Source organism: Salminus brasiliensis, chromosome 22 (genome assembly GCF_030463535.1).
Source record: "Salminus brasiliensis chromosome 22, fSalBra1.hap2, whole genome shotgun sequence".
Taxonomy (NCBI): Eukaryota; Metazoa; Chordata; class Actinopteri; order Characiformes; family Bryconidae; genus Salminus; species Salminus brasiliensis.
In genome coordinates, this window is record NC_132899.1 from 3,031,266 (window position 1) to 3,057,324 (window position 26,059).

General features: G+C 46.8%; 1 protein-coding gene across 2 annotated transcripts in view; it reads right to left on the bottom strand.

Annotated features, from left to right (window-relative positions):
- LOC140544314 (protein tweety homolog 2-like) overlaps positions 1-26,059 on the bottom strand; it is a 77,105-nt gene that overhangs the window by 22,484 nt on the left and 28,562 nt on the right. For both annotated transcript variants that reach the window (XM_072667795.1, XM_072667796.1), the window contains exons 2-3: positions 25,837-26,012; positions 11,508-11,619 (exon numbers count right to left, since the gene is read on the bottom strand). In XM_072667795.1, the coding sequence (XP_072523896.1) occupies positions 11,508-11,619; positions 25,837-26,012 (288 nt within the window). The remainder of the gene's footprint in view (positions 1-11,507; positions 11,620-25,836; positions 26,013-26,059) is intronic.

The window sequence follows — 26,059 nt, forward strand, 5'->3', positions numbered from 1 at the left end:
CATCACCATCCTCCCACCAACCAACCATCCATCACCATCCTCCCACCAACCAACCATCCATCACCATCCTCCCACCAACCAACCATCCATCACCATTCTCCAACCAACCACCCACCCATCACCATTCTCCAACCAACCACCCACCCATCACCATTCTCCAACCAACCACCCACCCATCACCATTCTCCAACCAACCACCCACCCATCACCATTCTCCAACCAACCACCCAACCACCATTCTCCAACCAACCACCCAACCACCATTCTCCAACCAACCACCCAACCACCCATCACCATTCTCCAACCAACCACCCAACCACCCAACACCATTCTCCAACGACCCATCACCATCCTCCCACCAACCAACCACCCATCACCATCCTCCCACCAACCAACCACCCATCACCATTCTCCAACCACCCACCCACCCATCACCATTCTCCAACCACCCACCCACCCATCACCATTCTCCAACCACCCACCCACCCATCACCATTCTCCAACCAACCAACCATCCATCACCATTCTCCAACCAACCAACCATCCATCACCATTCTCCAACCATCCTTTGTCTTTCCATGTCCCTCTTCCCTTCCTAATAGGCTCAATAGTCTTCTCCTGGTGCCCAAAATTCTCCCTCTTCCACCCAAGAGGACAACTCCACTGCAGTCCTCTCGTTCCTCAGCAGAGGAACAACTCCCTCAGGCATGCAGCTACGATATACCCTACTTCCCCAAAATAACTTTATTCTCTACGTTTTCATGCCCCTGGTTTTAAAGAGCAGCAGAAATCCATATCTGGAAGAGGACGGAGCCACGGCACTTTAGAGCCGTGTTTCATTTCACGCTCCGACTCGTCCGTTCAAATTTAATTGCAGGACCTCGGCTGCTGTGGAAAGCAGAGACAATCAATTACAGCCAAAAGCAGAGAAAGATCTGGCTCCAGCATCTTCAGCCGCTGCTGCGAGGCGTATGGTGGAGTGGAGAAGATTAGGGCTCTTGCATGTTTTCAATAAACGCCTTACAGGACTACATTACATGCAGACGAGCTGTAGAACCTGTAATCTGCTTCTCTGCTTTGAGCCAGACTGAAACAGCTCAGCAGTGACGGCACTGCAGCCTGCTACAGGTGTGGGGCGGTACTGACGTCCTATGGTCAGCATGGGCAACTTTACTTCAGCTAATACAGTAAAGGAATGACCTGGGATTTCCCAGAGGGCAAGTGAGAACGCTAAGTGGACAAGGACACCAAACACAAGCATCCGAACATGACCACAACCTTTCTCCACAACCATCATTCTCCTGCAAGCACCATAATTCTCCAACCACCGCCATCATTCTCCAACCAACCAACCAACCACCCATCACCATTCTCCAACCACCCATCACCATTCTCCAACCAACCCACCACCCATCACCATTCTCCAACCACTCATCAGCATTCTCCAACCAACCCACCACCCATCACCATTCTCCAACCTCTCATCAGCATTCTCCAACCAACCACCCACCCATCAAGCATTCTCCAACCAACCAACCACCCACCCATCAAGCATTCTCCAACCAACCAACCACCCACCCATCAAGCATTCTCCAACCACTCATCAGCATTCTCCAACCACTCATCAGCATTCTCCAACCACTCATCAGCATTCTCCAACCACTCATCAGCATTCTCCAACCACCCATCACCATTCTCCAACCACCCATCACCATTCTCCAACCAACCCACCACCCATCACCATTCTCCAACCACTCATCAGCATTCTCCAACCAACCACCCACCCATCAAGCATTCTCCAACCAACCAACCACCCACCCATCAAGCATTCTCCAACCAACCAACCACCCACCCATCAAGCATTCTCCAACCAACCAACCACCCACCCATCAAGCATTCTCCAACCACTCATCAGCATTCTCCAACCACTCATCAGCATTCTCCAACCACTCATCAGCATTCTCCAACCACTCATCAGCATTCTCCAACCACCCATCAAGCATTCTCCAACCAACCAACCACCCACCCATCAAGCATTCTCCAACCAACCAACCACCCATCAAGCATTCTCCAACCAACCAACCACCCATCAAGCATTCTCCAACCAACCAACCACCCACCCATCAAGCATTCTCCAACCAACCAACCACCCACCCATCAAGCATTCTCCAACCAACCAACCACCCATCGCCATTCTCCAACCAACCAACCACCCATCGCCATTCTCCAACCAACCAACCACCCATCGCCATTCTCCAACCACCCACCCACCATCATACTCCAACCAACCAACCAACACCACCACCATTTTTCAACAAACCACCACCATCATCATTCTCTTTTATACTATCATGGTAAGTATGAACATGCTCAAAATAACGTTTTAATAGCGGCACGTCTGAATGACTCAAACCAACACCTACCAAAACACCATCCTTCTCCACCAAACACCACCACTCTCCCTTTTACCACAAAGTAATTGTACAAACACCCCCACTCTCCTTTAATCCCTAATTCATCACATAGCGATTTTCCCCAAACACCACCACTCTCCAACAAACACCTCCCTTCTCAATTAAACACCACAATTCTCTACCAAACTCCACCACTCTCCAACAAACACCTCCCTTCTCAATTAAACACCACAATTCTCTACCAAACTCCATCATTCTCCAACAAACACCTCCCTTCTCAATTAAACACCACAATTCTCTACCAAACTCCATCATTCTCCAACAAACACCTCCCTTCTCAATTAAACACCACAATTCTCTATCAAACACCATCATTCTCCAACACACACCTGAATTCTCATTGAAACACAGTCTCTCCTAGAAAGAGAATGGGAATGTCTCGGTGTGTGTTGTGCTGGCTTAGCGTAAAGTGGGCCGATTCCACAGCAGCCTGTGGGGGTAATATGTTCATGATTATGTAGCTGGAGAAAAGCCAGGAAACGTCAGCGCTCTGGCCGACCTCTCCCGGCCTGACCTTCCTAAACTGAGCGCACCGAGAAATGTGTGCCAGAAGCCCCCCCCGCCATCCGCTGTATATCCCTGACCCTGCAGAGTCCCAGGTATTTTTAGAATAGTGGGGAGTTTTGGGTGGGAGTGCGTTTAGACCGTACACTAAACAACAACAGGAAGTAGAGGTGTGTGTGTGTGTGTGTGTGTGCAGTGAGTGAGTGTTTATTAGCTGAGACAGAAGGTCCTGGTGGTCTCCTTCCATCTATTCCTCTGCGTTTTAGTTCTCCCGGCCGGTCGAGGGGAATAAGAGAGAGAGAGAGGCCCTTATCGCATTCCTATTGATGTCCTGTGACAGCTCGGAAATCTCCAGCTTCGTTATTAATTACGCCGTGAATCCGTTACCGCCACCTCAGCGGGAGGTCCACAGTTCATTTAGGGAATCCGCAGGGGCCGTGGGTGGGGTGGAGAGTTGGAGACGGGGGGGGGGGCGAAAAGGAAAACACACAAACCCTTTCTACACCCGTGTTCAGATCCTGGCAGACTCCAACAAACACACTTCACTATCTGACAGAGCTCTTTACTCCACATCCAGAGAGCTTGTAGACACGTCTGAGAGGATGTTAAGGGACTTCTCAAGGGAGAGGGGAGACGAGCAGAGTGTGTGTGTGTGTGAGAGTGAGGAAGATCGATGAATAAAGGGAGAAGGGGGAGTGAGACAAACAGAACGAGTGTTCAGAGAGAGAGAGAGAGAAGATGAAGGTAGACGGAGAGAGAGAGAGAGAGAGAGAGAGAGAGAGAAGATAGACAGAGAGCGCAAGATGGTAGACAAAGAGAGAGAGACAATCGAGATTGCGAGAGAGAGAGAGAGAGAGAGAGAGAAAGGGAGAGAGAGAACGCGAGAACGAGCACGAGAGAGCGTGAGAGAGAGAAGGTAGACAAAGAGAGAAAGCAAGAGGGAGAAAATCGAGAACACGAGCGAGAGAGGGAGCCAATGAACAGAGAGAGCGCGCGTGAGAGAGTGCGAGAGGGACAAGGTAGACAAAGAGAGCGAGAGGGAGAAAATAGAGAGAGAGAGAGAGTGAGAAAGAGCGAGGGAGAAAATAAACAAAGAGAGCGAGAGAGAGAGAAGGTAGACAAAGAGAGAGAGCGAGAGAGGGAGAAAATAGAGAGAGAGCGTGAGAGAGAACGAGAGGGAGAAAATAGACAGTGTGTGAGCACGCGAGACAGAGCGAGAGGGAGAAAGGTAGACAGAGAGAGAGAGAGCGTGAGAGAGCGAGAGGGAGAAGACAGACAGAGTGTGCGAGAGCGAGTGAGAAAATAGACAGAGTGTGAGCACGTGAGAGAGTGAGAAGGAGAAAATAGATAGAGAGCGTGAGTGAGAGCGAAAGGGAGAAAATAGATTGTAAGCACGTGAGAGAGAGCAAGAGGGAGAAAATAGAGAGAGCGAGAGCGAGGGAGAGAAGGTAGAAAGAGAGAGAGAACGAGCGGGAGAAGGCAGACTGCGCGAGAGCGAGCGAGAGGGAGAAAATACACAGAGAGAGAGAGAGTGAGAAAGAGCGAGCGAGAGAGAGAAAGAGTGAGTGTTCTGGCTGCCCAGAGAAGAGAGAGTGTGGTCACTGTGAGAGCGGTGAGGTCCAGAGCTGCACTTCCTCCACTGAGCAAAGTTCAACACCATCAGAGAAAAGAAGAACCTCCACCCAAAGGCTTGCAGTGCTTTGATCATACAAATGTAAACTTGTCAATAAAGCAAACAGGACTGAACTGAGAGAGAGAGGGAGAGAGCAAAAGAGAGAGAAAGAGAGAGCGAGAGAGGGAGAGAGCGAGAGAGGGAGAGAGCAAAAGAGAGAGAAAGAGAGAGCGAGAGAGGGAGAGAGCGAGAGAGGGAGAGAGAGACAGAGAGAGAGACAGAGAGAGAGACACAGATATGGTGGGGGGGTGGTGGTAGTGGGTGGGGGGGTGGTGGTAGTGGGTGGGGGGGGGGTGTAGTGGGAGGGTGGGAGTATCTGGAACAGTGAAGAGTTGTCAAGGCAGGAAATGAAGCCTCATCACTTTCATCATCAAAGCCCAGGGTTCAGGGTCAATGATGATGATGATGATGAGGGTGATGAGGAACTGTAATAGTGAAGACTTTGTCCCAGAACGTGCTGCAGGAGCTGGACTTGTTCTCATCAGACCACTAATCCACTACAGTGTGGATTACACTACAGCACAAACTCGCCAAATAATATATTATATATAGTATTTATATTTACGTGTTTATCTCCTCAGTAAATCACTGATATCAGAATAATCACTAATATTATCACTCCTACAGAAAGTGGTGGTGGAGGTTCTCCATCACTGTGTTCATCATTAGAACATCTCCAAAGTTCTCCTCTCTCATGGAGTCTAGTATTATTTAGAGTTCTCCTCAGATCAACACCTGGTTTGGTGGTAAATCAGGGCTTAATGATGGTAAATCAGGTGAGCTGCTGCTGCTGCTGCTGCTGATGGAGGTGAACACATCCTCCACGCTGTGCTGGCTGGACTGGGGGGCGTCCAGGAGAACCCTGGAGGAACCGAGCTCTGTTCTTCAGACTAGCTCACCGACAAGACCTCACTACTTTCTAAGTTCTACAGTGTCAGAACCCACATAAGCTGTTCTATTAGGTTCCTGAACACCTCCACACAGCGAGGAGAGCGTGTGATGTTTAAGTATGTGGTTAGCACCATGCTAACTAGCATATCTGAGCTTTCGACACGCATTAGCCACATTAGCCCCAGCGTGAAACTAAAGAGGCAAGCTACTGGACGCTAAAGGAGTCCATTTTGGAGTAAGGTGAGGAAGGTGGGGGGTGTTCTTATTCTCTGAACTACATCTTGGAGTAAGAGAGCGCCCTCTAGAGGCAAGGTGATTCCTCAAAGCATTGGCTGTAATTATAGCAGTGCAGCGTTGCCAGTTGACCGTTAACCCCCATAGGCCTATTGGAGGTTAAAGTGCATCGTCCAGAAGCAGAACCAGGAACACCCTGTTAGTCCCGGGATTTGAACTGACGACCTTCTGATTACAGGCATACAGGTAGACATACTATTTTTTTTGGACGGGACGGGAAAGCATGTGTATGACATGGGCACATAGGCAAGCCTATTAGAACCACCTCCACACAGTTAGCACAGTTAGCATGCTAATTGGTGTACATATTAGTTGTTAGCTATATTAGCATCGTAGTTTCCAGTGTTAAACTAAAAAAGCTAACTAATGAACACTACTTTAAAAGAGTAGTACAATAATAACAATGTCACATTTCCATTAGAGAGCGCCCCCTAGTGCACACAATCAAGACTACAGTAACACCCCTCAATCAGCAACAAGGTCATAACGTAACTCTAAAATCGGAGAGTTTGAGGACATGGCCTGAGATTAGGCTAAACGCTGAAGAGGATTTGGAAGCCACTTCACATCCCTCATCTGCACTGACCTCCTGACCCAGCAGCACAGATACATTTAAACTGACCGTGGGAAATCTCCCTGGACAGTCCAGTGTGTGTCAACCCTGACGCGCAGGCCTGAGGTCAGCCGGTTCACTGCAGTGTGCTGACTCAGACTGCAGGGGTGGGGCGGGTCCAGCTGCCTCCGGGTCGGTCTCAGGCTTTGGGTTTGGGGCCGAGTGTGTGAGTTAGAGAGGAGTTAATCCCCATTAGGTGCAGATGGAGAATTAATCCCCTTCTCCATAACAGCACAAGTGTGCAGCTGCTCTCGACCCGACCTAATCCAAACCACAGCACACACTCGTCCCCCAGGAGCTCTGCAAAGGAGTGTGAGAAGAACTCAAGGCCATGAGCCGAAACATCAAATATTACATAAGCAGCATGCAGGTCAACATCCGATGTCCCCCTGCCAAGTACTCAACCTGTACATAGCCCCCGCCCCCCCCGGCCCCAATCACCAGTGAGGGTGGGCGAGCATCACCGGGCAACCAACCAACGTGCCAACCAACGAGGGGAAGCACCGCAGGCTCCAACGCACCAGCAGACGCCAGTGACTGCCGGCACCGCAACAAAGCGATGTTGGGGGGGGGGGGGGGGAAGAGCGCCACCTACCCACCCTGGAGAGATTAAGGCCAACTGTGCTCTCTATAGACCTCAGCTGCCGATGGTTAGCAGCATGACCGGGATTCACAGAGCGCCCCCTCATGGACAGCTGTACACATGAATTTCTGGACAAGCTGAGAGCTCCAGCAGCAATATATGCATTTTATATATATATATATATATATAAACAGATTATATTATTACATATTAAATTATAATAATTATTATTAATATATATTTTTTAACATTGGGTGAAAAAAAGGAAAAAGCGTGTTACGTTAACTTAATTAAAAACATAAATTGGTAGAGCACATGGATGGAGGCTACCCCCTTGCAGAGCAGCCTGGAGAGAAAAAGGGGGCAGAACAGATGCTGAATCACTGTTTTACCCTCAAACTGCCCGGTGTACACAATCACACGCTAATTAATTAATTAATTGTGTGAATGTATATGTATAAATATATACTATATAATAGTATTATAAATATATAAAGCAGCCAGTGTTGTGTATGTAGGGGTGAGACAGTAATCAGAAGGTCGCTGGTTCAAATTCCAGGACCAACAGGGTATTCCTGGGTCACCCCTCATGCCCCCCAGGGGAAGCTGCTCAGCTGCCGGCGCTGCATTGCTCCCACACCGAGCAGCGAAATGACCCTTTCACTTGTAATAGCATCAATAAAGTCAGACCACGTGACTGAAAATTACGTGAAGCAAAGTGTGAAGGCTTTAATTCAGTTCAGCACTTTTCACAACAGGGCCGTCCCAAAAGTATTGGGACACCTGCACTGGACTAGACAAGCTGTGTATGTGCATTTGCAATAATTTTCAGCAATAATGCCGCTTTAAGTAGATGAATGCATTCATTTGATGGGGATGCCCTATCTAATGAAAGTGATTATTTATAGCAGCGGAGTAAAAGGGAATTACACTCCCAGCTGTAGGGGGAGCCCAAGAGCAAAAACCACAAATTCCAGCAAAACGATGCTTAAAAATACATTTAAATACATGAACACAATAATAATAATAATAATAATAATTATAATGATACTAATAATCATAAAAGATGGGTCTTTATTATGAAATGTGTATTTAAGACCATGTGACTGGTTTAATTTCAGTAGTTATTAAAAACAATAACATTTTCTTCTCATGTCCGTCTTCCCCACAGATCTTCTCTAACTGGGAGCAGAGTGAGCGCTAATTCCGTCTCCGTTGAGACACTGCCAGTCTAAATGAATTTAAATGCAGTTTAATCCACGGATGGTAATTACGCAATTTCACGGCAGAGAGAGAGAGAGAGAGAGAGACAGAGACAGAGAGAGAGAGAGAGAGAGAGACACAGAGAGAAAGAGAGAGAGAGAGAGAGAGAGACAGAGACAGAGAGAGAGAGAGAGACAGAGACAGAGACAGAGAGAGAGAGAGAGACAGAGACAGAGACAGAGACAGAGAGAGAGAGAAAAAGGGGGGGGGGGGGGCACTGCACCACAGAACAGAGCCCACTGCCTCCCCCGGGAAGAGACCCCCACAGTACAGACAATGAAGAAGCAGGAGGAACGTCCAAAACACCAAAAACGGTTCAGCGATGCCGGTACATGCAGGTTCTAACAGGTGGAGAAACACCTTTAGAGGGCAGTGGTCGGTTCTAAAAGGTGAAACCAATGGTCAGTAATACTGCTTCTAAAAGGTGCAGTAAGACCTTTAGAAGGCGGTGGTCAGCAATGATGGTTCAAACAGGAGGAGAAACACCTTTAGAGGGTGGTGGTCAATAATAACGGCTCTAAAAGGTGGAACCAATGGTCAGTAACACCGGTTCTAAAAGGAGAAGAAACACTTAGAGGGCAGTAGTGAATAACACCTGTTAAAAAAAGTAAAACCTTTAGAGGGCGGTGGTCAGTAATACTGGTTCTAAAAGGTGGAACCAGTGGTCAATAATACCTGTTCTAAAAGATGCAGTAGCACCTTTAGAGGGAAGTGGTCAGTCATTCCGGTTCTAAAAGGTGAAACCAATGGTCAGTAACACCGGTTCTAAAAGGTGGAAAAACACCTTTAGAGGGCGGTGGTGAGCAATATTGGTTCTAAAAGGTGTAACCAATACTCAGTAATGCTGGTTCTAAAAGGTGCAGGAATCCCTTCAGAGGACGGTGGTCATGTTGGTTCTAGCGGGTGCAGTAACACTGTATTTCTTATGAATTTCATAAGGAACCTTTATATCAAGTGAGCGTTCTTTAGACCTCGGAAAGGTTCTTCACATTCACAAAATGCTTTTCTATGGAACCTATGGAAAAGTGGTTCCTCTATGGTATCCCTTAAAGAACCATGTGAAGCAGTGGATGCTCAGTAGAGGGGAGGGGGGAGTGGCTGTACTCACTAGTAGCCTTGAAATGTAAGGATGTAGGAAAGGTACACAGCCTATTCATAGACACACATCCTCAGTGTCCCGGATACCTCGTCTCTGACCTCCTTCCACTGCCTCTCCCTCAGCACCACCACCCCCCCCACACTCGCTTCATTTTCCTGCCCGACTTCAACCCAGAGAGGCAGAGCGTTCGTTCAGTCTGCAGAGCTACACTGTGAAGCATCTCAGTGGTGACGTCAGTCCGGAGCACGTCAAGCGGAGAGATTCAGACAGAGGTAGATGGAGCCGTCCCGTCCAGACGTCCCGCAGTGAGGGGGCTGTTCCTTCAGAAAGAGTGAAAAACCCTGTTTCTGTATCTCAGGGCACGGCCTAGTTATTCCCACTGGAGCGTGAGGGCCGTGCAAGTGTGTGAGAGTGTTTCTGCTGCCTCACACACTTTTTTCGTACCGTTACATCATCTCGAGCGGTCCTGCAGATTCCTCCTGTACAACATCCGGAGAATTCGACCCTTCCTCTTCCTCTAGAGAGTCGCCCAGGTGCTTGTTCAGTCTCTCTTCTCCCTGGTCTCCCTTTTAGGCCCCTGCAAATTCCCCAGAATGCAGCGGCACGGGTCATTCTGACCCCTGACTCTGGACCAGCCAGCCCCTCCGTACTTGAGGGCGATGGTCAAAAGCCTGATCTGCACCAAGAGCCCTTCCAGCTTCAAGTACTGCTCGGCTCGACCCGCCATCCTTTAAGATCCACGGAAGACGAGCGTCCAGACTTTTTACTGTCCTGCACCGAAGTGGTGGAACGAACTTCCCCTGGGTGTCCGAACAGCAGAGTCCAACGCTCGCTGTCCTCAAACCCAGACTGAAGACCCTCCTCTTCTGAGAGTACTCAGGCGAAGAGAAGAGTACTATGGTCTCCATATTGACTGAACTTAAGCCCATTTATAAACGAGACGAGACCGGCTCGAGTGACTGGTCACTTATGACCGAGCGGCTGCTGTTAAAAGCACAGAAAGCTGAGTTTAAAGGTTTTTCCAGTGGTTTTGGATCTGCTAGCTAGCCTTAGTATCAGACACAGAGTATCAGACACCACTGCACCACTGGTTTTTTGTTTTTTGTTTTTTGGCACCTGCTCAGTTATTGTTTCTTCTGAAATCAAGGGTATTAAAGAGCTGATCCTGCTTTTGTTGGAGTAACTGTCTCTACTGTCCAGGGAAGGCGGCTTTCTGCTAGATTTTGGTGGAGCATTGCTGTGAGGATTTGATTGCATTCAGGCACAAGAGTGTTAATGAGGTCAGAGGTTTTTCATTTTTTTTAATGAATTATTTTTTATATTTTTATGTTTCTGTTACAACACAACGGAAGGGCAAATGCACACACACACACAGCTAGTCTAATCTCTGTAGAGAAGTACTGCCAATAGAATAGGACTCTCTCTCTGGAGCAGATAAACATCATGAACCTATTGGCACCATGCTGCCCAATACCAGTCGTGGGCTAGAGGGGTATGAAGCCCCTCCTCAGCATTAAGCTGTGGAGCAGTGGAAGAACTGTGTTCTCTGGAATGATGGTGGTTGAGCTCCATCTAGTACTTTTGGGATGCGGTGGGGTGGTGATTATCCAACATTCTGACCTCGCTAATGCTCTTGTAATGCTTGAGTGCCATCAAATGCTCACAGCAATGCTCCTCCAAAATCTAGAAGGCGGCTTTCTTTATTCTTGGACAGAAGAGACTGGAGAGTTACTCCAACAAAAGCACCCATGACTTCAGAAGACGCAATGAAAGAGCAGGTGTCCCAATACTTTTGTCCCACAATACAGTGTACCACTAAATGCCTTTACTGAGCATCTAAGCTGTTTGACTTATAAATAATAAAAGTGTGACTTTAGCTGGGGTGAAAATACGGAGATGCGTTTTTTTTTTTTTTACCACCCCTTTATTTTAATTCATTTGTTTTAAAGAATCCAAAACGCTGATTTCCTTCTGAAATCTGAATGTCCCAATACTTTTGTCAATTTAGTACTATTTTAATCCTTTAACCCCTTTGACTTCTTGACACTCCTCTTCCTCCAGATGCTGGTTCAGTTAACTCGAGCCAGATGTTGGTCCAGATCCGTCCTACTCACCAGGTTTTCCACTCCTGCTAGCGTGTGATTAGCATTGTAGAGGGAGTAGGTCAGCTGGTACACCCCATCATTGGTCTCGCTGTTGCCGTAGAATCCCACTCCGACCGCGATGCTGCAAGCAGACGGGAAGGAGGTGATAGGTTAACATCATTGCCACAGATCAGAAATGATGAAGACTGCTAGCTTTTTAGGGCTAATTCATGCAGCTTATCCAGTAGCCACTGGCCCAGGCAGAACTTTCTTCGCCCCTGGAAGCCCGAGCCTCATGTGGGAAAAGCGTGTAAGCCTGCTCAGGCATAACTAATCTATTGTGAAGTGGAGTCAGAAAGCATATAGCATAATCCGCTCTGACGTCTACACTTCTTCATTACAGAGCCCCCTCTCAGCGGGGCGGCCCACTCAAATAATACTTTAATGAGGTGCAGCAAATATAGCGCTGCACCATCCAGCCTGCTTTCCCTGATCCGCTGGTCAGATCAGCATCTTCTGAAGCTGAGCCATGGCATCACTGCCACAGTGATTATAACATGTGACCAAAACCCATCAGCCATAACATTAGTACACTTCAGAATATCTCCAAAACCTGTGCAGTGTTCCCAGTGTGCAGTGCTCAAAGAAAGGACAACCAGTGCTGGAGCTTTGGTGGCAGCTAAAAGCTAATGCTAACCACTGAAGCAAGTACTGGTGCAGTTGTCCAACATGATGGATCCTTGGGAGTGGCTAAAAGCTAATGCTAGCCAACCGAAGCAAGTCCTGGTGCAGTCATCAGGCATGATGGAGTCTTGGGAGTGGCTAAAAGCTAATGCTAGCCAACCGAAGCAAGTACTGGTGCAGTTGTCCAACATGCTGGAGTCTTGGGAGTGGCTAAAAGCTAATGCTAGCCAACCGAAGCAAGTCCTGGTGCAGTTGTCCAACATGCTGGAGTCTTGGGAGTGGCTAAAAGCTAATGCTAGCCAACCGAAGCAAGTCCTGGTGCACTTATCTGCCGTGCTGGAGCCTTAAAAGTGGCTAAAAGCTAATGCTAGCCAACCGAAGCAAGTCCTGGTAGAGCTATCTGGCATGCTGGAGTCTTGGGAGTGGCTAAAAGCTAATGCTAGCCAACCGAAGCAAGTCCTGGTGCACTCATCTGCCGTGCTGGAGCCTTAAAAGTGGCTAAAAGCTAATGCTAGCCAACCGAAGCAAGTACTGGTGCAGTTGTCCAACATGCTGGAGTCTTGGGAGTGGCTAAAAGCTAATGCTAGCCAACCGAAGCAAGTCCTGGTGCAGTTGTCCAACATGCTGGAGTCTTGGGAGTGGCTAAAAGCTAATGCTAGCCAACCGAAGCAAGTCCTGGTGCAGTTGTCCAACATGCTGGAGTCTTGGGAGTGGCTAAAAGCTAATGCTAGCCAACCGAAGCAAGTCCTGGTGCACTTATCTGCCGTGCTGGAGCCTTAAAAGTGGCTAAAAGCTAGTGCTAGCCAACCGAAGCAAGTACTGGTAGTGTTATCTGGCATGCTGGAGTCTTGGGAGTGGCTAAAAGCTAATGCTAGCCAACCAAAGCAAGTCCTGGTGCAGTTATCAGGCATGATGGAGTCTTGGGAGTGGCTAAAAGCTAATGCTAGCCAACCGAAGCAAGTCCTTGAGGAGTTATCGGGCATACTGGAGCCTCGGGACTCAACCTGGCATTGGTCAGCATGGTGCCGGTAGGGTCATATTTATTAATCTGCTCGAGGGAGTCCTATTCTATTGGCAGTACTTCTCTACAGGGACTAGACGAGCTACATGTCAAGCATTTGCACACCTGTGTCAGCAACTGAATGCACTCACTACAAGGCGTGTCCACAAACATTTGGACATCTCGACCACTTCTAGTATGTATAGCAGGGCGTACAGTGAGGCATTTGAGGCAGTCGGTTGCTCAGGCTAGTGAAGAGCAGAGGTCTGAAGCGTGCCTCTGTCTGAAGAGCCTCCAGCAGACCACCACCGCTGAACAGCAATTCCAACGATCAGCCGTCATCCCCGCAGCCGGCGCTAAAAAAAAAAAAAAAGGTCCCTGGAGGTTCTGATCTGCTCTCTATAAAAAGCTCCTCACCTCGCTAATTGAAATGACTTTTCCATCACTTAGAGAGGCGCTAACGCCGGCCAGCGTCATTACGAGATGAAGCGGGCCTGCCGGAGCACTTTAACATTAGCGAGAGCTCAGAACGAGCACACACTGCGGCCCAATTAGCATTAATTAATTAATTAATTAATTAACCCACTTTCCCCTCAATTTAGATCGCCATTAGGTGTTTTCCGGCATGTCCTGTGCCAGCGTCCGCACAAGCTCAACCTCATGAAAGTGAAAGCCAGGGAGGCGAACGGAGAGCTATGCAAGGCTAAAAGCTATCTCTAGCTTAAGCTAGCTTTTACCATCCCAGCTGAACCATACTGGCGCTGTACTCCCATCAGGAAGGAAAGCACCGGCTCACCGGTTTTACCGGTAAGACTCGAGAAAGCCAAAAGCGGCATCATATCCGAGGAAGTGAGTCGAGGCAAGGCTAAACGGCTAACCACCACTAGGGCCAGAAACCAGCTAATCAGAGCAGAGCTACAGGTAAAATAACAGGGTGGTAAACAGGGTGGTTAAAGACACCTGAGCATTTCCCACAACTTAAAGACTCCCTTGAAAAATTCCCGGCCTCAAAAGCCTGCACGGAACGAGGGCTTCCATTAGGCTGAATAAAAGCACAGCGATGCTTTTAGCTTTGGGGGTCTTGTGAGGACTGAGTAAGGTCCTCAGTGAGCTAAGGGTCTCTAAATGCCACGTAAGACCCACACACTCAGCCCAGCAGCCGTTTCCCATCTGAAGCTCAGACGGAGTTACGTATCTGACGGAGGGCAGGAAGCATGGCCTGGAACAGGGCTAACTATTATAATGAGGACAACAGTAAAGTTGTTAGTGGGAAGCCCTCTGGGTAAGCTGCAGAAGTGCATCCACCCGTGATGAAGAGCGACTGCTGAAGGAGCTGGAAGGAAAACAGGAGACGGTCACACGGCCTCCAACCCTCAAGCCTCCACAGCCTGACACCTACCCAGGAGTATGGGAAGAGGGTCAGCGTTACCGGATACGGTTCATGTGCAAATCTTCATAGTAATGGAGACACTGGAGCTTCTTCTGCTCTTCCAAACTTCCAACAACACATCAGCAAATACACTATATTGACAAAAGTATTGGGACACCTGCTCGTTCATTGTTTCTTCTGAAATCAAGGGCATTAGATAGAGAGTATCCTGCTTTTTTGATGTTGGAGTCAAGGGTAGGCTTTCTACTAGATTATGAAGGAGCATTGCTGTGAGGATTTAACTGCATACAGCGACAAAGGTATTAGTGAGGACAGGATGTTGGATGACCACATGATCACCACCCCACCTCCAACTCATCCAAAAAGTATTGGATGGAGCACCACCACCCATCGCTCCAGAGAACCCAGTATATTATATATATTATCTTTACCTCTCTCTCTCTCTCTCTCTCTATATATATATATATATATATATATATATATATATATATATATATATATATATATATATATATATATATATATATAAATAAAGGCTATATAAATGTGTATATATATATTATAATAACATTCATTTATTTATTTTTGCCGGTGTGTGTGTGGATATATAAATGTGTAAATATATATTATATTAAAATATGTGTGTAAAGAAAAACATACATAATTGTGTGTGTATATATACACATATATATACACACATATATGTATATATATATACATACACACACACATACATATATACATATGAGAGTGGCTAAAAGCTAATGCTAGCCAACTGAAGCAAATCCTGGTAGAGTTATCTGGCATTGCTAACACTAATTATATTAATATAATTATACATTATATATACACACACACAGATATATATATATACACACACACACACACACACACACATACACACACAATTTATATTTATTTATTTATTTTTCTATTTATTGCTATTTATTATTATTATTGTATTGTGCAATTGCTACTAAATTGCTAATGGCTGCTAAATGTCCTTCGGGATCAATGAAGTATCTATCTATCTATCTATCTACAGAAGATGTACGGTCTATTTATGGATATGTTCATCACTAATTAAAGAGATGTTGAATAATTTAATACGTTTCCCATATGCGCGAGCTTTCACTGTCTTCACTCGCAGCTCGACTCCTCCTCTCTCTATAGCCATTATGTAACACTCTCCCAGAACCCCTCACGACTGTCCATCTCCAGCGGCAGCTCTGACACCAGTGAGCCTCGTATGTGGAACAGCATCCTATCTTACACCCCGCCAACAGTCTACTGTCACTGCGTCGGTTAATCAGCAGCGCTGCTTGGGAGTATATCTACGCTGATGGGCGTGGTGGTCTCGAAATGAGGGGTGTTCAGGTCAGTTTCTGGAGTATTGCCGTGTATCTCAGCATCGGAAAACACAGGAGGAGCTCCACTGACTGAAAACAGCCCAGACAGACGTTCATCAACAGTCAGACGTTCGTCAACAGTCAGACGTTCGTGGGTATCCCAGGCAAAAGGACGAATCGAAGACCACACAGTACACATGCCATGACGAGGGTTATGATTGAATATGTTGCAATGCTGCAAGGTGATCATTTATTGATTGATTGAGTTATTGATTTTGCCACAGTAACACACCATTAGTAGTGCCATACATAAAACACTGTCATATGCATAAACTCTGAGTACTACACTGCCATCTAGTGGTCGGGGTTTAAACACAACACAAAATGAACCATTGCCTGCCACCCATCTTTACATCTAAACTATTCGCCAATAATCAATACTGTGTTTTTTAAATCAATACAGTATTGCAAAACATATCATCGCGATACTTCGATAAATCACAATGCATCAATATTTTTCCGACCCGAGAGAAGCAGAACCGTTGACCTATGGGGGGGTTAAACAACGCTGATGCATCGTACTGCTTGTTCAGTACACACAGTATAATATGCATGATCTCACTACATCATCAATCAATCACATTATATATAAGTACTCTATGTGTCCAAATGTTTGTGGACACCCCTTCTAACACGCACAGCTTGTCCAGTCCCTGTGGAGTAGAGCTGGCCTCACTGGAGCAGAGAAACATGAGCCTGTTGGCACCATGCTGCCTAATGCCAGGCGTGGGCTAAAGGGGTATGAAGCCCCCCAGCAGCGTTGAGCTGTGGAGCAGTGGATGGTGCTCCACCCAGTACTTTTGGGATCGGTTGAGGAGGTTGGGGATACGGTGAAGTTGTGACTCTTACTCGCGCTCTTGCAGTCGCTGAATGCAATCAAATCCTCACAGCAACGCTCTACTCCAAAATCTAGCAGAAAGCCTTCTTCTCTGAACAGTAGAGATAGAGATCAGCTCTTTTTAAAACCTGTGATTACAGAAGAAAAAGCTGGCGAGAGCAGGCGTCCCAATACTTTTGTCCAAATAAAACTATGTTCCCAGCTCATGCAGATCACGACGGCTGTGACGATCACCTGGTGAGTGGAATCGGCGCATGCAGAAAGGCTGGATTTGTATTGGCCGTGTCCTGTTTTCGAGCAGCTGTGCTTTGTTTGTTGACCTCGTAAAATCTTCCTTATGTCTTCGCAGATGGAGTCGAGCTTTCGGTTGGGACTGTTCTGCTGTCTGCTGACGCTTCAGTGTGTTCATTCCTCGCTAATTGCTCGGGTGTTGAAATTAATGAACAGCTACAGTGAGCGTAGGCCGTGACTTGAATAGAGACTCCGTTACTTATACATAAATGAGCAACCATCTGTTCCCCCTTTCCGGTTGGGGGTGGAGGGGGGGGGGGGATCCAGATGAAAGCTGGAGTGTGCAGCCTGGGTTTCAAGGGTGAGTTGCCAATAGCTTCCCTCATCAATCATCGCTGTAGTGAATCACACACTACAAGTGCCCAGATGGTGCTGATCTTCAGATGACCTGCATCCCTCCTCGCTTTTTTGGGGTAAATTTTTGAATTTCAGGTGAATATATAATGAAGGTGTATCGGCGGTCTCGCTCAATAAGAACGACGCTGTAACTGTAAAAGTACTGAAGTCGAAGGTAGGAGCTGCCCCCCGGGAACGTGATGCATACCCATCTTCTACAGTCTCCACAACAGCTGCAGCGCTGGGACGTCCCGATTCAAACCGAATGCTGCCCCCAGGCTTGGTTAAACAGTGCCCTGCTCCAGAACGGGACGGTATGTAGAGTACCTCTGTGTACCTCAAGTGGTTCCACTTGACAAGCTGGGGGATTGGGGATGCGGTGGAGTGGTGATGCTCCATCCAACACCCTGACCTCACCAATACCTTTGTCGCTGGATGCAATCAAATCCTCACAGCAATGCTCCTCCATAATCTATATACTCTTTGCATGATCTGATATAGGTTTCAGGACATTTCCATGACCGGAAATATAGACTATACATTTCCAGACTGGCCAGAATGTCCAGCACACATGGGTGCCCTGGGAATCACACTACTGACCTTTTAACCTTGACCAGAACAAACAGCAGCAGGTCCATCAACGCACAGTCATGTAGAATTGCAGACTGACTGCAAGTCTTGACTTGGTGTTGATGCCCATCTCCGTATTTTGACACTGACCACGCCGGGCAATTTTAGGTATCTGGCTGAACTGAAGCTGCTACAACAGAATTAAGCCTGTGAGATCGTGGGCCCTGTTTTAGTGATTTTTTGGGATGAGCTGGAGAGTTGGGGGTCATGAAGCTTTTGTCGCTGATTGCAATCAAATCCTCAAAGCAATGCCCCCTCCTCCAAAATCTAGTAGAAAGCTGTCTTCTCTGGACAGTAGAGACAGTTCCTCCAACAGAAGCAGGATCAGCTCTTTTTAATACCCTCAATTACAGAAGAAATAACGAATGAGCAAGTGTCCCAATACTTTTGTCCATGTACTATAGCTTTACTGAAAACCTAACACCTAGCCACCTGCCACCATGGCAACATCAACACCACCCAACACCTCACACCTAGCGTCCTGCCACCATTGCAACACCACCAGGATACAAACATCACCCAACACGAAACGTCCAGCCACCATGGCAACACCACCAGGACACCAACATCACCCAACCCCCAACGTCCTGCCACCATGGCAACACCACCTGGGCACCAACACCTAACGTCCTGCCACCAGGACACCAACATCACCCGACACCTAACGTCCTGCCACCATGGCATCACCACCAGGACACCAACACCCAACGCCTTGCAACCATGGCAACACCACCCAACACCTAATGTCCTGCCACAATGGCAACACCACCAGGACACCAACATCACACCAACACCTAACACCCTGCCACCATGGCAGCACCACCAGGACACCAACATCACCAGACACCTAACGTCCTGCCACCATGGTAACAACAACAAGACATCAACGCCATCAAATCATCTCACACCTAGCACCCTGCAACCATGGCAACATCACCAGGACCTTAACACTACCCAACACCAGTTTTAGTAGCCAACACCAAACAAAATCTTATAAGGATCAACCATGGCAACATCAACAGGACATCAACATCACCCAAAACCAAATGTCTTGCCACCATGGTAACATCACCAGGACCTTAACCTTAACCTTTTTTAGAAACCAACAGCACACCAAATGACCAGACCAACCATGACAACACCACCAGGACATCAACACCCCATCACCCCAAACACCATCACCAGAACACCACAACCACTACCAACACCGGACGTCCTCCAACCATGGCAACACCTAATCAAACAGAGTAGGTCAGCACACCATTCCAGCTACACAGAAATCACACCCAGGCCAACGAGGCTAAAGCACGGAGGAGGGAATGCCGTACGGGATGCTGCCCACAGAGCGCCCTGCGCTCACACTGCTGGACAGAAGGCGCTGTATTGTCGAGCACTGGGAACAAGTCCAACATTCCTGTCTCAGTGCTGTAGTGTTCTCTTCTCTCTCTCTCTCACTCACTCACTCACACACACACACACACACACACACACACACACACACACACACACACACACACACAGCTGATTTATATGGCCATTTACACCACAAAGGAGATTAGAGTAACAGAAGGCTGCTTAGATTGACTGTAATTCATCATAAGCGTCAACAGTTTTAGCCTGTGTTTATTCCCGACTCGGCCTCACACGCTACCAAGTGCATTAAGCAGCACCGTCGTCAAGCCTCAAGTCAACAGTTTTCCAAGTCATTAGTATTCCAGGCCCGGTCCATGGCCGGGTCCAATCCGTCAGCGATGCCGTGAGCCTGCATCATCATGGACAAAAGCTGAAGGTCCAAATATGGGGATTCATTCACTGGCTAAACTAAACAAAAGATGGGCAAGATGTTCTCCCGTTGTTCTCCCACGCCGTCTGAAGAACACAGCCGCTTCCCGAGGACAATTTAAGCTCTGAGGTTTGCCACTGGTTAGCCTGACAGCAACAGCACTTATAAACGCATCTGTGATCAAAAAGCAAAGCCAGCTCCAGCTCCAGCTCCAGCCCAGGGTGCTCTCAAAAGGGCAATGTGACTAAATTTAGCTCGCCTCAGAGTTAGAAAATAAAAAAGCTTTCTAAACTGAGATCTATTAAAATGTTCAGAGGCTTCGAGTCGGTGTTGCTTTTTCAGTCAGTCCGTCCATCAGACCTCTACGTTCTACAGCAGGGACCTCTCCAATCACAGCTACTCTAACCAGGACGGGACTCACCACACATACCGTCTAGAAAAATCACTGCATCTGAAAAAACTAACTTTACAGGAGAAGGAACAAGGGCCTTAACTTTCAATGGAAGTCAATGTAAAAAGATTCAATTACAAGCCATTTTGGAGCATATCCATTGGCTCATTGAAAATCTGGAGAAACATGAACTGCCAGATTCACATTATGAAGAAAAGTGAAAATGTATGAATATTGGCGTAATTATTGATTACCTAAACTATTAAATATGAAGGTGCTACGAAAGGTTATTTAAGAGTGTGAAAAACCTTTAAATTCACTAATGTTCTGGAACTGTAGCAACATTAAAAGAACAGCACCAGTTGGATCATTCTTTATAATTGCAACATCAAAAGAACAGCACCTGCACCCCACACCTAATGTTCTAGAACTGTAGCAACATCAAAAGAACAGCACTGGTAGGATCTTTCCTTATAATTGCAACATCAAAAGAACACCACCAGCACCCAACACCTAATGTTCTAGAACCATAGCAACATCAAAAGAACAGCACCCAAACACCTAATGTTCTAGAACCATAGCAACATCAACAGAACAGCACCAGCACCCAAACACCTAATGTTCTAGAACCATAGCAACATCAACAGAACAGCACCAGCACCCAAACACCTAATGTTCTAGAACCATAGCAACATCAACAGAACAGCACCAGCACCCAACACTGTTCTGGAACCATAGCAACATTAACAGAACAGTACCAGCACCCAACATCTAATGTTTGGAACCATAGCAACATCAACAGAACACCTAATGTTTGGAACCATAGCAACATCAAAAGAACAGCACTGGTAGGATCTTTCCTTATAATTGCAACATCAAAAGAATGACACCAGCACCCAAACACCTAATGCTCTAGAACCATAGCAACATCAAAAGAACAGCACCAGCACCCAACACCTAATGTTCTGCAACCATAGCAACATCAAAAGGACAGCACCTGCACACAACACCTAATGTTCTGCAACCGTATCAACATCAAAAGGACAGCACCAGCACCCAACACTGTTCTGGAACTGTAGCAACATTAAAAGAACAGCACCAGCACCCAACACTGTTCTGGAACCATAGCAACATTAACAGAACAGCACCAGCACCCAACACCTAATGTTTGGAACCATAGCAACATCAAAAGAACAGCACTGGTAGGATCTTTCCTTATAATTGCAACATCAAAAGAACGACACCAGCACCCAAACACCTAATGCTCTAGAACCATAGCAACATCAAAAGAACAGCACCAGCACACAACACCTAATGTTCTGCAACCGTAGCAACATCAAAAGGACAGCACCTGCACCCAACATCTAATGTTCTGGAACCATAGCAACATCAACAGAACAGCACCAGCACCCAACACCTAATGTTTGGAACCATAGCAACATCAACAGAACACCTAATGTTTGGAACCATAGCAACATCAACAGAACAGCACCAGCACCCAACACCTAATGTTTGGAACCATAGCAACATCAACAGAACACCTAATGTTTGGAACCATAGCAACATCAACAGAACAGCACCAGCACCCAACACCTAAAGTTTGGAACCATAGCAACATCAACAGAACAGCACCAGCACCCAACACCTAATGTTTGGAACCATAGCAACATCAACAGAACACCTAATGTTTGGAACCATAGCAACATCAAAAGAACAGCACCAGCACCCAACACTGTTCTGGAACTGTAGCAACATTAAAAGAAGAGCACCAGCACCCAACATCTAAAGTTTGGAACCATAGCAACATTAAAAGAACAGCACCAGCACCCAACATCTAATGTTCTGGGGCAGGAAAGCCTGCATTAGAAGCGGCTGATTTGCGGGAATCATTATGATGTTTTGCTGGAACAAGCAATTATAAAGAACGAGGCAAATGAGAAATGTCTTGTTTTCCATGCAGACGGCCCTGAGGAAGCCCAACGCGGACGCTGTGGTTCAGTTCATTAGGAAGGACTCGGGACCTGCAGAGTCCCAAACAGGAAACAGAACATCGCTTTTCATTTGCTGAGCAGATGGCTGAGCGTTTGTCTCATGTTTTTCTGCTTCGGGAGGCAGTCCAGGCACTCAACACCATCAGGCCTTGAAGCAGAGAGAAACCAAACCCAAGCAGAGAGGGCAGAAAGACTGAGAAATGCCCCGAGGAGAAACCATGCACTGACATTTAGATATAGCCTGTACAGAAAGAGAGAGCTGCCAGACTAGGCAATCTGCTTTAGAGCCTTTCATTTCATTTCATTCATAGCCTATAAACAATCAATAAACACTCCTATACACTAGAATAAGAGATATTAGTCCATAAACACCTCAATAAACACCTATACACTAGAATAGAGATATTAGTCCATAAACACCTCAATAAACTCCTATACACTAGAATAAGAGATATTAGTCCATAAACACCTCAATAAACTCCTATACACTAGAATAAGAGATATTAGTCCATAAACACCTCAATAAACACTCCTATACACTAGAATAGGAGATTAGTCCATAAACACCTCAATAAACTCCTATACACTAGAATAAGAGATATTAGTCCATAAACACCTCAATAAACACTCCTATACACTAGAATAGGAGATTAGTCCATAAACCCCTCAGTAAACACTCCTATACACTAGAATAGGAGATTAGTCCATAAACACCCTCAATAAACACTTTTATACACTAGAATAAGAGATTAGTCCATAAACACCTCAATAAAACACTCCTATTCACTAGAATAGAAGGTATTAGTCCATATACACCTCAATAAACACTCCCTTACACTAGGAGATATTAGTCCATAAACCCCTCAAAAAAACACTTCTATACACTAGAATAGGAGATATTAGCCCATAAACACCCTCAATAAACACTCCTATACACTAGAATAGGAGATATTAGCACATAAACACCCTCAATAAACACTCATACACTAGAATAAGAGATATCCATCCATAAACTCCTCAATAAACACTCCTATACACTAGAATAGGAGATATTAGTCCATAAACACCTCAATAAACACTCCTATACACTAGAATAGGAGATTAGCCCATAAACACCTCAACAAACACTGCTGTACCATGTTCTATGATGTAGAACAGTTTGTTCTTATATCACTTCAGTATTTTCCAGCTATTCCTGTTAACCGTCTTTCATTTCAGTTCATATTTTGACACCCGAGCCAATTCATTGACAATTGTGGAGCAGTAATTACCCAGCTCAAGTGTGTCCAGCTTTAATTCCCTCACATTGTCCACAGGGTAGGATTACCCCGGCCACAAAACCAATTAGATGGTTTGCTGCTAACAAAACATACAGCTGTGAAGGCCTGACGAAGCCAGGGCTGTTGTACAGAGCTAAGCCTGTTTTACAGTGACCATAAAAACCCTACAAATTACACTGACCCAGTGGAAATCCACCAGGACCAGACGCCTCTGAGGAACCAGTCGACATTCCCTGACTCTAGCCTTACATCATCTCTCCATCCCACACACACACACACTGCTGAACAAGCACTCCAGTCTGAAGGCCCTAAATTGAATTCAGGTGCCTCCTGCATGAGCCGGTCTGATGATAATCCCGTGACAGTCATCTGTGCAGCAAGAGTGCTCTGGTTTTATTGAGTTAGGACACACTGGTGTTCCTGCTGTTCCAGAAGACAGGGAGCGCTGTACCCGTAAGTGAGGTCCGTGGTGAGGTCTGTGCTTACGTGCAGCCGCCCTGTCCCTGCTCTGCTCACAATGTGTTCCCTGGTAGCTACTGCTGCCAGCTTCAGTCAGCCTGTACTGCACTGCACCTTCAGAACCCATTCATCCACTAGAGAACCTCACAGAAACCTGAGGAACGCCTTCCATGTTCAGCCTTAAAAGCTGCCTATGTTATACTAATATAATTCATACAGGGCTTCGTTCTGGACGCCCTGCGCTCTCAGGGCTTCGTTCTGGACGCCCTGCGCTCTCAGGGCTTCGCTCTGGACGCCCTGCGCTCTCAGGGCTTCGCTCTGGACGCCCTGCGCTCTCAGGGCTTCGCTCTGGACGCCCTGCGCTCTCAGGGCTTCGCTCTGGACGCCCTGCGCTCTCAGGGCTTCGTTCTGGACATGGACTTTCCTTCAAATTTCAGTCTTAGGAGCTGCTTATGTTATACTAGTATAATTCATAGTGGACGCCGGTGCTCTCAGGGCTTCGTTCTGGACGTCGGTGCTCTCAGGGCTTCGTTCTGGACATGGACGTTTCCAGGGCTTCGTTCTGGACGCCGGCCCTCTCAGGGCTTCGTTCTGGACATATACATTCCTAGGGCTTTGTTCTGGACGCTGGTGTTCTCAGGGCTTCGTTCTGGACATGGATGTTCTTAGGGCTTCGTTCTGGACATGGATGTTCTTAGGGCTTCGTTCTGGACATGGAAGTTCCTTCAAAGTTCAGTCTTAGAAGCTGCTTATGTTCTACTAATAAAATTCATACTGGACATTGGTGTTCTCAGGGCTTCGTTGTGGACGCTGGATGTTCCCAGGGTCCCAACAGTTTACAATCATCTACAGCTCTGTTCATCACTCTGGACGCAAATAATGTTTATTTTCTGTTTCAGATGTTTCTGCTGATGATGTTTAGTACAAGAATTAGAATCTGAATCAGTCAACCTGCAACTCGATGGAATTAATTGATTTGAAAACACTAATTCGTAAAGAATAATTTTTACTTATATATATATATTTTTTGGAAAGTTTTCCAAAGCCAGGCCCCTGATCTCCAGAAGACTGGCGAGGAATGTGCTCTTTGTGGGTTTTCTCAGGAGCTCATTGTAGCGGAGCTGAATAGCTGTCGTCTGGCTCTCACACTCCAGCACACTAGCCTCCCTCTTCTCTCAGGTCATGAGGTCGATTCGGTGTGTCTGGGCGATTCACTGCCCAGCTTAATTCCCACTGCTCACAAAAACACGCCTGAGCTTGGAGGGTGGACGCCGAGAAGTCTGCGGCAGTTCTCACACCTTTTCACGGATCAATCACGAGATCGACTGGACGCCTCAGAGGAGATCCTCAGCTTACTCTACAGCCCTCTAAAGAAGACCTTACAAATCATTATATATTTTAATATTATTGAACCCTGGGCACCCATGACCCTGACGCTGGTTCACCGGTTGTCCTTCCTTGGAGCACTTTTGATAGGTGGTGATGAACACTGCACACCACTGGAACACCCCACAAGACCTGCCTGCTGATGTTCTGGAGATGTTCTGACCCAGTCATTGTCTAGAACATCACAGTCTGGTTCTATTTTTGCTGCTTCATCACCTTCAAGAACCGACTGTTCTTTACTTGCTGACTAATATTTCTGACCTAATGACTGATGCCATTAGAACCAGATCACAGTTATTCACTTCACCTGCCAGTGGTTTTAATGTTATGGCTGATAAAGGCAGCTACTCCAGCATCTGAGAACATTAGGGTCAAACAGGAGCGTTGTGTATTTGTACTGCCATTGGAGAACCTGATCTTATTAGAAGTCTGAGGGCCCACCAGGAGCCCCCATAGTCACAGCCCTGACACACACACACACGGTCACTCACCAGCTAAGGAGTCCAGCAGCGACGGCCGCCCAGGTAACACAGCAGGAGTTCGGCTTCTTCGTCTCTTCGGCTTCTTCGTCTCTCCTGCAGCAGCACAGGCAGCTCAAGTACACCGCCAGACCCAGCAGATTCAATCCCAGACCAGCGGCCGCCACGCAGAACAGGAACATCAGAGACTACAGACACACACACACACACACACACAATTTATTAAAACCAACAA